Consider the following 18,155-nt stretch of genomic DNA (forward strand, 5'->3'; position numbering starts at 1 on the left):
TTTCCCCAGCAATAAGCCAACCCCCCCCCCCCCCCCCAGCTTCCCACTGCAATGACGTTGCCCCCAAATTTCAGTCCAGCACGTAGAAATCCAGCTCCTTTCTCAGTGATGTCCCCTTGAAGCAGTGCCTGCACCACCCTGCTGAGCATCCCTCGCTGTGACCCGGCCCTGCTCACGGCTCAGGAAATGCTGGGAATACTGAAAATGCTTCCAAATGTGCCCAGCCCAGCCCCTGGGATCCAGCCAAGCCCCAGCCAGGGAGCCTCACTGCTGGAAGGGGCTTTGGCTCCGAATTGCTGGGCTGGGGCTTCTGTGCCCACTGCCTCCCCTTTCCCAACCCTTTCATTGGGGCAGCCTTTGGGGGACAGAGGAGGACACGGGTTAGGGCCATAAACAGGAGCCCCACAGCCTGAGGTGGCTGCTGGGGCAGGGAAGGTGATGCCCTCTCCCAGGACCTCCGCCATCTCCACCATCCCATGGTTGCCTTGTGGTCCCTGCTCGCCTCCAGCCCTGCCTGCAGCCCCTCCATCCGCGGTTAGGGACCCTGCCCGGATGAGGGTGCATCCCCTATGGGCGGATGGCTCTGCCCCTGTGGCATGTGGTGGCCCTGCACTCTCCCGCACCCTGTCCCACCCCCAGGCCATGTAGGGCACCCAGCCCAGAGCTTATAGGAAGAGGAAACCCCATCCCTGCGCAGAGGAGGGAGCCCGACAGCCCAGATGTGCACAGGGCAGCACAGATAGCGTTTTATCTGCTGCCTTTCCCCTCCTGCCTGCAAGCACAGGCGGCGCTCCGGTGGCAGCAGGCACGGCCTGCCCCACGGCACGGCGAGCAGCGGGGCTGGCACCAGGCTGCGGCACAGCCCTGGCGCAGCCATGGGGCAGAAGTGCATGGAGAAGGTGTCCTCCTTCCTCTTCGAGTACGACACCCCCCGGATGGTGCTGGTGAGGAACAAGAAGGTGGGACTGACCTTCCGGCTGATCCAGCTCATCGTCCTGGCGTACATCATCGGGTAAGGCTCCCCCGCGCCTGCTTTCCGCCAGGTTAATGCTTTGCCACCGGGTTAAAAAGCGACAAAGAGGGTCCTCTATCCCCTCTAGCCCAATGCAGGGGGAGTTATTGCTGATGGCAACACATCCCTCTGGCCGCAGCCACTCCTGCGCAGCGAAGTGTCCCACCACGGGTCTTCCACATGGATGCTTGGTCCCCACATACTGCCCAGAAGCTGCTGTGTGTGCAGGCTGCAGGTTCAGTCCGTTCCCAGCCTTGCTCCGCAGCCCGGGGCCCCGTCTCCTCGCTGAGGCACATCCAGCCCAGCTCGAGCTGCTGGACAGTGGCCTGCGAGCCTGTTGTTATTTTTATTTTCACCCCTATGAGGTGAGGCCGCTGGGGCCAGCGCAGTGATTTGTGAGACCCAAGCGGCTGCAGACAGCACCATAAATCTCCCTGTCCAGCGCCCGGCCGGGGAGGCAGGGCCAGCGCAGCGGCTGGGGCCGGGATGGAGCCTTGCTCCCCATCCATGGGCGGGTTTGCCCGTGGGAGGCAGCTCCGAGAGCAGCCAGGGTGCAAGAGCAGCTGCTTAGGCAGAGTGGAGCAAGCAGGGTCAGAGCCCTGTGAGGATGTGCATCCTTGGGTGCCCTGGGACTGCTGCTCCGGTCCCTGTTCCCTCAGTGTTGGGCAATGCACCGTGCTGTGGTTAATAACAGTCTTTGCTGTGCCCCCCACGGCTGCAACGGGCTCAGCACCCTTACGTCAGGAAGGGCCCCACAGCAGGAGGCTATGAACTGGTTAAATTGAGTATTTTAAGGGTGGAGGGTGCCTAGTCAGCCCAGAGGAGAGGCAGCAGCTCCCAGGGCTCAGTGCAAGTGGGTAGCTATGGGGAATAGTGGTGCCCATCCCTGCTTTCAGTACAGATCCCCTGGAAAGGGGGAGATCTTCCCACTGCAGGACTTCTGTGTTGCTCCGACCCTGCTCACCAGTGCTTTGACTCACAAGGATAATCCTCATCCTAAACTGCTGCCGAGCCAAGATCAAGATCTCAAGGATGTTCCATTGTAGAGGGTTTTGCACTGGCCCAGACTGGTGTTACTGGCAGCAGCACTGGCTCTCCTAAGTGCTGAGCCCATGAGTCCAGCAAACCTGGCTGGGGGGCTGCTCCTGCGGTGGGGAACCAGCAGAGACTGTTACTCAAAGCACAACTTCCTAAGGAAATGGAGCTTAAGCAACCCAACTGAAAGGAGATGGGAGAGAGGAGAAAGGGAACCAGCCTGGGGGTGACAGCCAGCGGCAGAGGGGAGGAGGTTGGCATAAAGCTGCTGTAATGTGGGGGGGTCTGGCTCCGCTAGCAAGGAGCTGTCTGTGCGTGTGGCTGCCCACAGCCCCACCAGCCATTGGCATCCCCTCACTGCTCAAAGCCCTGCTCCGGTTCCCTGCCTGCACTGAGCCACCATGCTGGACATTTTATCTTTGTGAGCAGGTCTGGCAGCAGATACTGATTTATTTACACTTCCCCCAGCCCTGGTCCCCCTTGGTAGGGGATGCTGGTAGGGATGCAGGCCAATGGCTGTGCTGGAGGGATGGGTAGCAGTGCCATCAGTGCAGAGGGGGGACATGGGGCTGATCCTGCTGAAACCTGGTGTTATCCTTGGGGAGCAGCTCTTGTTTCTGCTGACAGGCTGAGATAAGGTGGTGTCGCTGCTGGGCTGGATGTCACTTTCTGGCTTTGGGTGCAGGAAAACCTCACATGCGAGGAGGCTGTGGGCTGAGCCGCAGGATGGGGCCAGTGAAGGAAGAGAGCTTGGTGGCTGCCACAGCAGGGGGTGACACCACGGGACTTTTACTGTCTGGGCAGAGCTGAATGTGGCATTTACAGCATGATGGGGAAATGACACCTTGGTTGCTGTAACCACAGCTGGGGCGGTGCTGCATCCTGCCCTGCAATGGGGAGGCTGTGCTGCAGTGCGGTGCCCAGCTCTGCGTGCCTGCCTCTGCCAGGGTAGGATGAGGTGGCAATGGCAGAGGAGAGGAGGCAGATGTAGGGAAACACTCCACCGTGGTGCTGCCCAGCTCACAGCCCCGAGGGCATCAGGGAAGTTGCCCAGTGTAACCAGTATAACCCAGTATGACACTGCCTTGGCAGAGGAGGACATTGCAGCTGGGGGTCCCAGCTGGGGTGGCAGCAGTGCTGAAGTTCTGCTCCCATTCCCAGGTACTGGAGCAGATGCAACCCCTGAGGTCCCTTTGTCCCCTGTCTCCGGATGCCAATGGGGTTGCAAGCCAAAAGCCACCATCACTAGGAGGTCCCCATAACAACCAGCACCCATAGGACAGACTTCTGGGCACCACCTGGGGTTACTTTCCTCCATGCCCATTGCTCGGGTGCCCGAGGACGGGGGGCTGGCACCATGGGCTGTCCCATGGGCAGTGGGACCGGTGCCCGCGGTGATGGGACAAAAACCAGATCGCTCCTTTTTTAGTGCCGAGAGCGCTCCCCGGAATGGTTGCTCGCCCGTGTTTACAGTCTCCCTGAGTCAGAGTTAATCCAGCAGCAGCTTGTTTATGCCATAGGTTAAATAGTGTCAGGAGCCTGCCCTAATGGCTTCATGATGGGTTGGGAAATGCAGGGAGAGCTCTGTGCTGGCCACAGCAGTGTCCCCAACCCTGCTCCTGCAGCCCTCTTGCACTCCATGGTCCCCTTTGTTGTATGGGGAATGGTGGCCCTAGATGTGAGCCATATCCTGACTTACCCCTGTCTTGGCCCTAGAGCACTGGTTTTTGGAGAGTGCCTATGAAATGGATCAGGAGGGTCCAGGTTGCTGAGCTCAGCAACCTGCAAACCCACCACAGGCTTTAATCCCGAATGGCTGATGGCCATGCTGCTCCCCAGCCTTCACATGCCCTCACCCACAAACGTGTCCCAGTCCTCAGAGTAAGTGATCCCACTGTGGAAGTCAGGTCCTGCAGCTACTGCATGCCTCGGGCAAAGGGTGGGAGAGCTCAGCATCACATCACTCATCCAGCTGGAGGGAACTGGGCAAATAATTGGTGAGACTCGGTAGAAGAAGCTCCAATCCACAGTGATGTGCTGGGAGTTGGGGCTCCTGTGGTCACGCACCAGTGGCCATGCTCATCCCACCACCTTTCCCTGTCCAGGTGGGTTTTCCTCTACGAGAAGGGCTACCAGACTCAGGACAGCATTGTCAGCTCAGTCTCAGTGAAGCTGAAAGGCCTGACGCTGACCAACGAGAGTGTCATGGGTCCTCACATCTGGGATGTAGTGGATTATGTCTTCCCACCCCAGGTAAGGATGATGGGGGGTTATGGGGGGGCTTGCTTTTGTCCCAGCAGCTGCTTTTCTTTATGTGCTGGGGTGCAGATGGGCTCCTCAGTGTAGGCTTTCCATCGGGCTAACCATGGCATGGCATCCCTGTGGTGGAAAGCTGGCTGCTGCTGCCACAGGCCTCTGCCCACATATCACCCCTGGGGGCATTGGGTCCTTGGGACCCGCCGCTGTGCTGGCTGTGAGCTCATGGGCTGTGTCTCCACAGGGGGACAACTCATTCGTGGTGATGACCAACTTCATTGTCACCCCTGGACAGAAACAAGGAACCTGCCCAGAGGTAAACATCATAGTTCCCTTCAGTGGCCTCAGCTTCTGTAATGTGGGGGGGTTGTGGTGATGGCACTGGGGAAGCAGTTCTGACATTGAGAGGTTTAGTAAAAGCCTGAGCCTGGCTCCATAGTACCCTTCCTGATTTGGAACTGTTACATGAAGGCTTTTATTCTGCTGAAAACCAGGCAGCATCCCTTTAAGTTTTCTTCCCATTACGATGATCAAGCAGAGCGGACTCGAGGCTTAAACAAGAGCATCTGCCTGGAGTTTAAAAAAGAAATCCCCCCTTTTTCGTGCTCACCCCTGTTTGGGAAGTGATGTATGGATGAAACTCCGGCTGCAGCAGAGCAGCATTTCCTACAAGGAAAACGCTGTCTGGGGAGGCAGGAGGGACCAAAGGGCCAAAACCAGAGGTGTGATGCTGAAGGATGGCTCCTGCTTTCTCCAAACAGCTGCCGGATGCTGGGCTCTGCGCAAGGGACAGCGACTGCACCAAAGGCAAATACAGCCGCCAGGGACAAGGTACGGCACGAGGCCACTGAGCCTGGCACCGGCAAGGCTGCGGTGTGCCAGGGGTACAGGCTTGGGACCACCAGCTAATGGGGTTTGGGAAGAGCAGCTCCCGTATAGAGCCAGGCTGAGAACATCGGGGCTGTTCAGCCTGGAGAAGAGAAGCAGCGTGGAGGCCTCAGAGCAGCTTCCAGTGTCTGAAGGGGGCTACAAGGATGCTGGAGAGGGGCTCTTCATCAGGGACTGCAGTGATGGAACGAGGGGTGATGGGTTCAGACTGAAACAGGGGAAGTTCAGGTTGGAGATAAGGCAAAAGTTCTTTACTGTGAAGGTGGTGAGGCACTGGCACAGGTTGCCCAAAGAAGTGGTAAATGCTCCATCCCCAGCAGTGCTCAAGGCCAGGTTGGACAGAGCCTTGGGCAACATGGTCTAGGGTGAGGTGTCCCTGCCTGTGGCAGGGGTTTGGAACTGGGTAATTTTAAGGTCCTTTCCAACACCAGCCATTCTCCTCTTCTGAAAGACATCTGAGCTGCAAAAAGCTCTGCCAGCAGAAGGTTAATCCAGACTAAACCATTTCCCCCAAACTGGTACCCCTTGGCATTTTCTGAGGTGTATTTTAGCAAGAAAAATTCCCAGTTGCTCCCTTGTATGACAGTGCAAGAGAAGCCCCTGCCCTAGCTGAGAGGCCACAATTCATTGCCCTTTTCGTAAATAGGCACCAAAGTGCTAGGTATTCTGTGCCTTGGATGTCCATGGCAAGGCTGAAGTTCCAACCAACTCCAGCCCATCCCAGTGGGAGGCTGGGATTTCCCAGTATCCAGGGATGTGATCAGCTTCCTTCCCCACAGGGCTCATGACAGGCAAGTGTGTGCATTTCAACATCTCTGTGAAGACCTGTGAGATCTTTGGCTGGTGCCCTGTTGAAGTTGATGACCATGTTCCCAGGTAAGGAATGATGCTGTTGCCTCATTTTCCACCCCGGTCCCACCTGAGCTGCACCAGCAGCTCTCAGTATAGGGCAAAGCAAGATGGGGTTGTCTCCACTTCCATCCTTCTTTGGGGCTTTCCTGAACCTTGTTGGGATCTTTCACTTAGAAAGGGAAGGGATGAATGAGATCACCAGTTTTTCTGGGTCCTGCTCATTCCAGTTTGGATGAATCCCCACCAAACAGGGCTTTCCCTACAGGCCAGAGAGCTGAGTGATGGACACAGGTCAACACTTGTGTTTTTTAGCCCTGCCCTGTTGTCAGAAGCAGAGAAGTTCACCTTGTTCATCAAGAACAGCATCACCTTCCCCAGGTTCAAGGTGTCCAGGTAAGGAGAGGTTTAGGGGATGGCTTCTGCCCGGTTCCCTCAGGGGAAACCATGGGTATATCGGGATGTTTTAGCATAGAGGATGCTGTCCCTCATCAGTGAGCCAAGGGCTACTCTATCTGTCCCACCTCAGCTGGCAGCTGTGGTTACAGGAAAGGTTTCTGGAGTTAATGTCTCCTGAGTTACCCTTGCATGATGCACATGAGAATGGTTTCTCTGAGCCTTCATTTTGATTCTCCCTTTTTCTCCCTGAAGATAACAGTAAAATACTACATGGCACAGTGGGATATGAGCAGCCAGACAAGCTTGGTGCCCAAAAATGAGTAGAGGTCCCTCTTAACATCACAGTTCCTGCCTGCTTCTGCAATGGGTTAATGCCTGGAAGGGTTGGCCCCTTCCAGCTAAAGGCGCTCTTGTAAGAGAATTTGTGATGACACTAGTGAGAGATCTGATTTGGAACAAATTAACAGGAGCTATTTGTGCTGAAGACAGTGGATTCCTCTTTCTAAGCTGATCACATCCCTGTGGCTGTAGCCAAGGTTAAATGCCCTGGCAACCATAATGCTTGGTAAAGCCTTGAGCCAACCCCACACTGCACCCCAGGAGGTGTCTGGGAGAGGGGATCCCCACCAGCAGCAAGGAGAGGTGGCAACCAGAGCAAGAGCAGGCGGGAGAGGGGACTTGGTGGGGAGAGCAGGTCCTGGGAGGTGAGGGCAGCTGGGCTGGCTGCTGCCGCAGGGGCTGAGCTGGAGCTGGTTGGGGTCACAGGGAAACTTCCTGCCTTTGGTCACTGCTGCTAATGAAGCACTGAGCATAAATGATGGGATGGGGTCGAGCAAGGCACAAGTCTTACAAAACCATCTGGGTCAGGGAAGCGTCACAGGAAAGCTATTTTTAAGCAAAAGGGTGGAATGGGGTGGAAGGCAAGGCATTGTCCTTTCCTGTTCACCCTTTCTGGAGGAGACAGCAAAATCCAGCTAAGTGTAAGAGCTGCGGGATGTACTATCCCTGAGCTGTCCCAGCCAAAAATCGTTGGTGCTTGGAGCATTCCCTGGCAAAACCCATGGATGAGCTGATATGTGAACGGGAGAGGCAGCAGGGAGAGATGCTGGAGGCCATGGGAGGGTTTGCAAAGCTGAGGAATAAGAGAGGGTTGCTAGAAGAGATGAGGACAGGCAGACGTGCTGGGTTTGGGCAGCAGGCAAAGCGGCAAACTCAGAGCAGAGGTGGAAAACATCTGCAGGAGTGTTCCTCCATAGGAACATAGTGCAGGAACACTCCATGGGAACATAGCGCAGGAACAGTCCATAGGAACATAGTGCAGGAACACTGCATAGGAACATAGTGCAGGAACACTCCATGGGAACATAGTGCAGAAGCAGTCCATAGGAACATAGTGCAGGAACACTGCATAGGAACATAGTGCAGGAACACTCCATGGGAACATAGTGCAGAAACAGTCCATAGGAACATAGTGCAGGAACAGTCCATAGGAACATAGTGCAGGAACAGTCCATAGGAACATAGTGCAGAAACAGTCCATAGGAACATAGTGCAGGAACACTGCATAGGAACATAGTGCAGGAACACTCCATGGGAACATAGTGCAGAAACAGTCCATAGGAACATAGTGCAGGAACACTGCATAGGAACATAGTGCAGGAACACTCCATGGGAACATAGTGCAGGAACAGTCCATAGGAACATAGTGCAGGAACAGTCCATAGGAACATAGTGCAGGAACAGTCCATAGGAACATAGTGCAGGAACAGTCCATAGGAACATAGTGCAGGAACACTTCCTTCATAGGAGGAGGTTCAGGGGAAATGAGTTACTGATGGGGCAGGAGAAACCAGGCCGGGCTGGAGGGAAAGGGTCTGATGAGCATGCTGGGGAGGAGGTCCTGAACTTTGACATTACCTGGCTTTAGGTTGGTTGCAATAGTAGCTGTAGGTTGGACCAGGGACCTCAGAGGTCCTTTCCCACCCAAATTACTGGGTTATTCAGATTCATTCTCTTTTCATTCCCAGGCGCAACTTGGTTGAGGGTGTTACCAAACAGTACCTGAAGAAATGCACCTACCACAAAGTCACTGATTCCTTATGCCCTGTGTTTGACCTGGGATACATAGTGAAGGAATCGGGTCAGAATTTCACCTTCCTGGCTGTTAAGGTGCTTCAATTTCAAGTGATACTTCTTGCTGACATGGGAAAGGGGACACTGGCAGAGCAATCATCCCCAAGCTGTTGAGACAGCTCAAGACCTCAAGGACCCATGAGGCAGTGCCAGAATTAGCTCTTAAAGATTATGAATCTCCTTGGACATGGTCTAATATTTAAGCCCTTCTTGGAAACTCCCTTGTAAGATTGCCAGGATTTGACTTGCTGGCAGTAAATCCAGGGTCGAGTTTGGTTTAATTTGTGTAATGAATAACTAGAGCTGCATGACAAAATCCCATCCGACCGAGCTTGGAAACCACGGTCAGACATCAGTGGTCATTGCACACTGCAGACTGCTGCCTTTCCCCAGGGACAGGGTGCAGATCAGGAACAAGAGGGCATGAGTTTAGTTGCGTATTCAACAGTTAGCAAGGAAGCAAGTGCCTCCACATAGAGTGATGCATAAGGCACAAAGCCAAGGCTGGCCAGAAGGGCTGAGGCAGTGGTGGGGGTCCATGTTCCCATGGAGAGCCAGGGCACCTCATAGCATCAAGAAAGGCCACATGTGAAGAGGGAAAGTATTTGTCCATGTGGACCAGATCCAAGGAGGGGTGATGTAGTAACTCCCCTCTTGGCTGCAGGGTGGAGTGGTGGGCATCACCATAGACTGGAACTGTGACCTTGACTGGCCCATCCGGCACTGCAAACCCATTTACCAGTTCCACGGCCTTTACAATGATGACAGTAACGTTTCACCAGGCTTCAACTTCAGGTAAGGAGACCCCTGTTAACCCTCCAGGCAGAATTCTGAAGTGACATCTTTGAGGATGCCAGAGCGCTCACGGGATGGTGGAAGATCAGGTACTGTCTTCCAAACACAACCTTTGCAGTGCCAGACAGCAGCGCTCCTTTTAGAATGGCATGAGAAAAGTGATAACTCATCCCTTGGCCTCCAAATTACCCTGTTGCCTTTCTCTGTGACTCTCCTCCCCCTTGCAGACTCTCCTGCTCAGCTGAACTCTAGAGAAGCCCCTTGAAAGACTGGAGATGGTGCAGGGTCATCTTGCATATCCCCACACTTCAAACCATTGAGCCTCAGTCAAGAGCTGCTGACCTAACTGCTGCTTTGTGTGGAGCTGCCACTAGTTCTGCACTAGTATCTGCTGTCACATAGCACCTGGGGTCAGTGGGTATCAGCACAAGCAGAAGCTTGAACTCCAACTTGAAGGCAGGGAAACTGAGGCACAGAGGGAGAGGTGCCAACAGCCCAGCTCCTTTAGGGGTTAAGGAGAGGGTCAGGAGCAGGTCTGTGACAGCACATCCCCAGGTCTTTGTCTTGCTCTGGAGGCCCCGATGCTGCTGGGTTGCAGGGGGCTCTTAGACACCCTGGCAGGCCACTAATGCTCACCATTCAATTGGACAGGTATGCCAAATACTACAAGGAAAATGGGGTGGACAAGAGAACACTCTACAAGGTGTTCGGGATCCGGTTCGACATCCTAGTGAATGGCAAGGTAAGGATGGCCAGGCCCTGTGTTCATCCCTGGATCCCTGGGATGGCTGTGCCACATCCTCAGGAAGGTACCAGCTCTGTAACACAGCCCTGGGGTCTTGTGGGGCCAGGAGAACCAGCGTGAGTGGTGTACTTGGGTGCTGGCCTGATCACAGCAGCCTTGGGGAAGTACCAGGGAAGGGAACACAGAGAGGAAGCCCATTTTACAGGTCACATCTGCCAGCTGTGCTTTGGGCAGTGGTTTGGTTCCAGAAAACATCATAATGGGTTGGGGGAAACTATGGAAAGTCAAAAACTTTCTGATATTTCCCAAAGCTGAATATTTGCCTTTTTCTATTTTGTCTTTTTCTTCCTTGAGAAAAGGCTTTCCTTTGTTCTTTTCCACTGGGAATATTCAAAAGGGGTGTGTGTGTATGTGTGTGTGTATGTACGTATATATACATATAAATGTATAAATAAATAATATAGGAAGCAAAGTAATTTCAACTTACGTCAGCCTAAAACCAGCTTACCAGATTTTTCTGTTTGGCCTATGAACTTAAACCCAGCTCTTACCCAGCTCCTCTTTCTGTGCGCTGGTTATGGTTTGGGCTGTTGCAAAGGCACTTTAGCTGAATCCCACCTACAGCTCCGGACCCCTTTTATTACCTTTTCCCCTGGGCTGACTGTCACATATCACCTATTTTCTCTGGTTCTATTCAGGCAGGCAAATTTGACATCATCCCGACCATGACCACCATTGGCTCTGGAATTGGTATTTTTGGAGTGGTAAGTTCAGATATTTCCAAGCCTTTCAAATTATTCTCCTTGCCTGTGAAGCAGAAGTGACCCTCATTTGTCGGGCAAACTGGGACAAGCTGGAAGTACAAGGTGGCACAAGTGATCTGGGAGGGCAGCTCCAACCCTAACTGCTCTTTGATTTAAGGCCTCTGTCCTCTGCGACCTGCTCCTGCTGCATTTTCTCCAAGGACGGGACTATTACAAGCAGAAGAAATTCAAATATGCAGAACAGGAGCCTGTAAGTAACAGCCCTACAGAGGCTTTTGTGGGTGTGTGAGTGGGGATGTGTGCAGGACACAACATTCATACTGAGGAGCAGTCAGGTGCCTTCCTGAGCTAGTGGGAATCCCGAGCCCGTGGGACTGTCAGAGACTGGGATCCATGAATGTCATCTCCAAAAGGAGACATCGTCTGTGTGTGACTCACTGCTAACCAACACCTTTATTCCCTCCTTTTACGCACAGATATTCCAATATCTGGTAACACTTGCATTGCTTTAAGGGAAGCCATGTGCTTTAGTAAACTGGAAGATGTCTCCTCTTCTGCTTCTTGAGAACACCTTCATGACTGAGGGATGTTTTGTGGCCTTTCAGGCATGAAAACAGCTCCGCTCAAATTCATCTGAAAGCATGCTTATACACTGGGGGTCAGAAGCTGCTATTCAGCATTTTTCCTGGCATTAGAAAGGGGTGGGTCTGTAAAGGAGTCACTGTTTTCTCTTATTTAACCCCCAGTCAAAGTCACATAAGAAGGAAAAGGAGCTGGACAACACACAGTGAGAGGTGAGTGGTGTTTCCCCAGCCCTGCTAGCATACAGTATATGGGTCTCAGGGCTATCCCAGGGCCCCTGGGAAGGCAGCAGGGCTCCAGGGAAGGCATGGAGGAGATGTGAGCTGTGGGCTGCAATGTCTAACCTGGGGTCAGCAGCTCTTCCCAGGGCAGGAAAGAGCACAGGGCAGCACTGTGTGCAGGGTGTGGGATTGACATCACATCTGCAATGGCAGCATTGCTTGAAGAGGGGCAGTGGGGGGCAAGACACCAGAAATCACTGTGCACCTTTCTCTCTTGGCAGAATCCGCATTGACTGACAGACGGGCACCTTCTTCTTCCTTCTCCTCTCCTAAAACATGGTCAGCATCCCCTGTCACCACCCTGCATCAGCTCCAAGACCAGCAGGAGCAGCATCTGACACCAGCTCAAGTGAACATGGCACCCTGCAGCTAGGGCAGGGTCCGGCCGGCCCAGCACCCTGCCTCTGGTGGGACACACTGTGATGCTCGGGGTGGGTTAAGCTAAGGGACCCTCAGGGCCCTCCGCCAGCCCTGCTGCACCCTGCCTCACGTGCTGGGGCCATGCCAGGGCATCCTGCACCTGAAGCCCCTGGGAGAGCATCACTGCCTCTCCTTCCCCAGCAGCACTCTTGGACAGCTCCAGATTGAGAAGGGGAAGGAAGGAGAGCAGACAAGAATCATTCCCAGTCCCTCAGCATGGGAGAAAAAACGGTTATTTTGTAAGCATGTATTTTATGAAAGAAATAAACCTTTAGTTTTTCTACTACATCCCTTTGAATGCCCGTGCTTGCCCTGGGCGTGGGGTACGCAGCGCTTTGTGGCATGTTGGGGGGGTTGTGCATGCAAAGCAATCCTATCAGTTGGGCTGGAGCATGAGGCTTTCTGTGCAGGCTCCCCTGCGCTCTGCCCTCCCCTGCAGGGCCCCTGGGCCTCTGGCCATGAGCAGGGCTTGTTATCAGGGCTGTCACTTGGGTTTCCTCCTCAGACAGGCTGGCTGGCGGAGAGCACTGGCGCGCTGCTGGCCATCGAGGACTGCTCCCCTGCGCCAGCTCTATCTCCTGCTGCCCACAGCGGTCAGCGTTAGCCGGCCAGAACTGACCTGCTTGGCCTCAGCCTCACAAACCAGGTCTCTGCACCCCGGAACACAGCTTCCCCTCTCTGCTGGAAGATTTGCACCACTCAGCGTGTGCAGTTGGACCCAAGCTCCGCATAGCTGTGAGCAGACCCTGTCCTGTGCTGCTGGCTCTGTTCAGTTCTCTAGGATGCATCAGCACAGGCTTTCCACAAAGTCTCTCTTGGAATGTTGTTTTGCTTCCCCTGGAGGAAATTTTGCCTTGGTCGCTTCAAAACTGGATCCCAGCTGCTGTGGGAAAGCCAGCGAAGAAGGCATAGGGATTGCTGTGCCTGTGGCTCTAACACTGCTGGCTCTGGTGGGGAGCATGAGCCTGTGGGATGGATGCACCATGCTGGGCTTGTAGGGCCACAATGGCACAAGCCACAGGCAGTTCCAGATGATATCTGGTCATAAGCTCAACAAGAATTTCAAGCCATACATTCCGCAGGGGGAGATCATTTGCTCTCAGAATGCCTCAGCTTTCACGGGCACAGGTTTCTTTTAAGATTATCCATTTGGCTGTTTCACCCTTTCTCATGATGTGTAAGAGAGGTGCCAGGTGCTTACACTAAAGATGCATTGATGAAGGTGAGGATAAGCTCTCTGGTCTCTGGGGCAGTCCGTGCTATCTTGATGGGCACCGAGGGCAGAGGCTGGTGGCATCCCTGCTCTCCTGCAGCACTTCTGCACTGTCGCTACCAAATGTAATGGTGCAGCTCTCCAACAAGCTGCAACCAGCAGAGGGGACTGGAAGACCATTTCACACAGACAAGCCTGGGGAAAACTCAGCTGCTAAAGATTAGATGAAGAGAAGCAAGAGTGTTCAGGTAACCTTTCACATCCACTTAAACTGGGTCAGTCTCCAGTCATAGCTTAACCAGTGCAAGGCTGCAGGTAGAGCAGGCGGTTGTTTCTGCCTGCTTCATCTTTCAACCTGCTTGCAATGAAAAGCCCCTACTCTTTCCTAGGAAGTAGTAAAAGGCAGAATAGGAAATTAAGAAAAACGCTACTTGTAAATGATCCCCTGTCGTTCCTATTCAAAACCTCTGAGTCGGAATCCCTAAAAGTCCCAAAATTGCTTTAAAAATCGTGGGAGGGTTTATTTTCATGTCCTTGTTTGTTTTTTTATGATGCACCATCTGTGAGGGTCCTTTCCTTTGCTTTTCATTCATTTCTGCAACCAGCAGAATGAGACACTGTAATCCCCATTCTTTCACCAAAACCAGCTCCTCATCTAAGCCAGGATCCTAGAGCCCATGGCTTTCAGGTGGGTGCCCTGCAGACCCATAGCTGTCTGGTCTGGAGGAAAACCAAGCAAGTGTCTGGGTTTAACATACAGAGATCCCCTCCGTGGCATGAAGAGGCAGGGAAAGGCCATGGCAACAGTTTCTGTCCCTCCTTTTGGTAGAGGGGCTGGAGCTGGGGCACAGGGGTGGGAGGGCAGGGAGAAAGGGCCGGTCTGCTCAGCCCCATGGGGGAGCCTTTGCTGGCATTGATGCTCTGTTTCAGTTTGCTGAAATTCAAGCGGAATTACTGAACGCAGGATAGCACACAACATCTGAAACACTGAGAAATGGAATTAATGGCAATTTTATGATTTGCCCTGAGAAAGGCTGCACTCTGCAGTGTCCTGTGCTGCTGCTGAGCTTGTTGCATGGAGGTCTTCCAGTGCAAATCCCAGCAGCAGGTGTGGGTGACCAGCAGGACCATACTGCCGTCCTCTCCCTTTGCCCTGATCTTGCTTTTAGGGTCAGGGAAGAATTTCCTGGGCTTGGCATCTGTTCTGGTCAGAAAATGACTATATTTGAAGCTGTAACAGGGCAGCCAATGTACTCTGCTGCCCTGTGACTCCTGAGCAGTGAGTTAAAGTGTCACAGAAACCCAAAGGGATTTGGCTATCATGTGAAGACTCCTTCAATGACAATTTGCTGCACTGCTTCCTATTTACACTGTGGCAATTGAGGCTTGGGCTGATTTAGTGTTTATTTTTTAAACTCCTTGTTTAATTGCATTTTGGTTTTAACACAGTTATTTAGCTAATAGAAAAATACTACTTGAAAGGGAACCTTAAGTAAATCAAACATGCCTCCAGTCCTTTCAGACAGAAAATACACAAGAAAGAATATATATTCTTCAGCTAATCATTAGAATATATAGTCTCCAGCTAATCAATCTCCTTATCATTACAAACACCACCAAAAAGCCCTTGTACGTGATGTTGTCAGGGTCTAACAGAGGACTCTTGCATCAGTCATGGGTGTTAGACGAAGAGAGTGAGCCGTGAGTGCAGTGTGAGTGCTCTCATTTCACAGAAAGGAAAACCAAGGTACAAGCAAATAATTGCTGAACATGTATGCAAAAGTGGTGGGCAGATTCTGCATCTGAGGAGAGACTGTTCTCTGTGGAAGCTACCAGGTTTTCATCCCTCAGGCATGGTTACTCTGACAGAGACCAAATGGCACAGATATTCCAGAGGAGCAATTGCAGAAAAACTTATTTGGCAGCAGTTATGCTGGCTAGTGATGATGCAGGGATGAGGAATTATATTTCAACCTCTGCAGAGCTGGCAACATTTAATCATTATGTTTGTGCACAATTCCCATCACAATGGGGCCCTGATTTCCACCGGGGGCTTCCAGACACTATAACAATGCAAATTAAAAATGAAGAACACTGTACAATCTCTACTATTTCTAAGCCCACTCATTCTTTCTCTGGCACAGCAGAGTCCTTTTTATTTCTAAGCCAGTCCTCCACTTAGGACATTATTGGTTTTTTCCCTAAAAAAGCACCTGCCTTTCTGGATGCACTAATTCCCTTTCGCTTTTGATGTGAGAAAGCATGTTTTCAGTTAGATAACTGGCTGACACACAGTGAAACACTGACAGGAACATTTATGTCCTCCCAGCTCTAAAGGATGCTTTTATTTCCTTCTGTCCCAAATACGTGCATTCTCAGGCTAGATGTGCTGGGTGGCAAAAGGACCCTCTCTGTCAGTAGAGCACTAGACATCTGCAGTTCAGTCAGCACTCATACTCCCGGTGACAGTACGGTTGTCACAGCTCATTTTCACTGCTGCCAGCTCTGCATTAATTATGCCACACTATTTTCTTTTGATTTCTTTGGTGAAGATCTATTTCTAATTGCTCTATTGCCTTATTTTAGAAAGTGTAAAAGCCGAAAGTGTCCAAATGGATTCTGAATATAGCAACGCTGCAGTCAAATCATGGGCTTTTTAGCGGGGGTGAATCAAGATCGTTCCAGTTAACAGAGCTCTGCCCACTGGTACCAGGCATGGATCCTGCTCAGCTTTATGGCACCAGAAAGAGATTTAGCCCAAGCTGTTCTTACAAGAAATGATGGGTTCAACTCTTTTTTCACCTAAACATACTTGTGAAATGCCTGGGGAAATGTCAAGTCTCCCCCTCATGACTGTAACTCAAGGACAGGTTAAATAAACACCCTCCTAGTCCCTGCACCCAGAAAACACATGGGAAGTAACGGGTTCCAAACAACTACATCTGACCATTATTGAACAGAAATACCAAAGTCTTCTTGTAATGTTGTTATAGCCATCATGGTCTAAGCATCAGAGACATTTGGGGCTCTTCTTGCACTGGTTATTGCTGCTCTGTAGAATAGTCATCCGTGTACTATGAAAAGTGAAACTGAGGCACATGATTTGTTGTTGTTGTTGTCCTCTGGATAAAACAGCAGGTTCTGACTGGGAGTAGCTAGCCAGGTTATTCCACTAGGTCAAGTGCTAGCAGTCTTTGCCAGGGGCGATAGCTTCAAGCCCTAACTGCACTCTAGATGTCACTGGCGATTTAAACTGCCTGATGCTAAAGGAGACAGGTACTTAGGGGACAATTGTCAGCACTTTCCTAACACTGAGCATCTTCTAGGCAACTCAAAGCCAAATGTGAATCAGTCCAAATGACTCTGGAACCTTTGAAAATACTTCTCAGCAGTAGTTACAGCAAGAAGAGAGGAGTTTTCCTCATTGCTCAAGAGATGCTAAGTTGAACATGTATGAGCTTGACTGAATTGCAAGCCCATGTGAAATACATTAGTATTTTATGTTATGTATGTTATGGTCTTTCCAATAGGAGCAGTCTTTCCATAGATGCAGCCACTTCCTGGGTCCTAGGCTCTTCTACCTGGGCATCCAAGGAGATTGTTGGGGCTTTTACTGCTCAGGGCTTGAGGAGGCTTCACTTTAGCTCATGGATATATCCAGAGTCCACCATGGCCAACAGACAGCCCAGAAGCTCAGGCTGGTGACTGTCTGGAGATAATATCTAATCAGCGATCATTAGCTAATATCTAGAGATGCTGGAAGAAGGCAACATCTTTGGAAGCCTATGGCAAGGGGGTTGGAACTAGATGATCTTAAGGTCCTTTCCAACCCTAACTATTCCATGGTTCTAACTTGAGGTCACAAGGCACTCTGCTGTCCTGTTACAATCACAGAATTGTTAAGTTGGAAAAGACCCTGAAGATCATTGATTCCAACTGTTAACCCAGCACTGTACTTCTCCAGGCAGCCTGTTCCGGTGCTTGACAACTCTTTTGGTGAAGACATTTTCCTAATATCCAGTCTAAACCTCCCCTGCTGCTGCTTGAGGCCATTTGTCTTGTCCTATCGCTTGTTACTTGGGAAAAAAGACCGACCTCTACCTCACTACAACCTCTTTTCAGGTAGTTGTAGAGAACAATAAGGTCTCCCCTCAACTTCCTTTCCTCCAGCTAAACAACCCCAGTTCCCTAATGGTTAGTGTATCATCTTAACTACACTTTGATGCTTCTCTGAACACAGTGACAACCTGAGTCAGGTTTTTTGGGATGGCAAACACAGTTGGTAGTAAACCACAGGCTGCACACAAGCCGTTGAGTTGTTTTGAGGTATGGAACCCATGGTAAGAAGTACATTTGTTTCTAAAGCAGAGGATTATTTGAGACCCACTGGAAGGCAATTTTTATCTGCTTGTTGTCCCAGCGGGAAGCAGCAGCAGTCTGCAGTGGGTTGAGTCAGGATGTGGATTTAATCCAACTCTTGCTCTCTGGCTAAAGCCAAGATCCCCTGGTGAGAACCCTGCCTGTCACAGCGGAGCCCAGCGAGCCTGAGCGAGAGTCACTTATCACAAAATCAACATCCGCAATGAATCCCACAGGAAGCACACTTCACAGCTGGGTGCAGGGCTGCAATGGGAACCCCTCGACCAGAGGCAGAGTCAGCTGCGAGCCAAGTAGGTAAAAGAGACTGGGAGGGAAATATAAAGCCAAGGCATGAGTCACAAAACACAGAAGGACATCTGCTTGGAGGAATTCCTTGAGCGATGGCAGTGGAATTAGCTGGTGT

The 18,155-nt window shown here is 51.8% G+C and overlaps 1 protein-coding gene across 2 annotated transcripts; it reads left to right on the top strand.

Annotated features, from left to right (window-relative positions):
- The first annotated feature begins 806 nt into the window (after nucleotides 1-806).
- On the top strand, nucleotides 807-12,347 carry P2RX1 (purinergic receptor P2X 1). Of its 2 annotated transcripts, XR_013958073.1 has the most exons (14): nucleotides 807-1,012; nucleotides 4,153-4,300; nucleotides 4,548-4,619; nucleotides 5,065-5,134; nucleotides 5,971-6,067; nucleotides 6,356-6,436; nucleotides 8,467-8,608; nucleotides 9,237-9,367; nucleotides 10,019-10,109; nucleotides 10,811-10,876; nucleotides 11,034-11,126; nucleotides 11,623-11,670; nucleotides 11,961-12,170; nucleotides 12,301-12,347. XR_013958073.1 is itself a non-coding variant. In XM_080630106.1 (13 exons), the coding sequence occupies exons 1-12, from the start codon at nucleotides 876-878 to the stop codon at nucleotides 11,665-11,667; spliced, it is 1,173 nt and encodes a 390-aa protein (XP_080486232.1). In that variant the 5' UTR covers nucleotides 807-875; the 3' UTR covers nucleotides 11,668-11,670; nucleotides 11,961-12,344. The 2 variants fall into 2 exon arrangements, 1 of the variants encoding a protein (XP_080486232.1); XM_080630106.1 differs by having other exon boundaries at nucleotides 11,961-12,344.
- Nucleotides 12,348-18,155: the final 5,808 nt, after the last annotated feature.

The sequence above is a fragment of the Psittacula echo genome (assembly GCF_963264785.1).
Source record: "Psittacula echo genome assembly, chromosome: 15".
NCBI lineage: Eukaryota > Metazoa > Chordata > Aves > Psittaciformes > Psittacidae > Psittacula > Psittacula echo.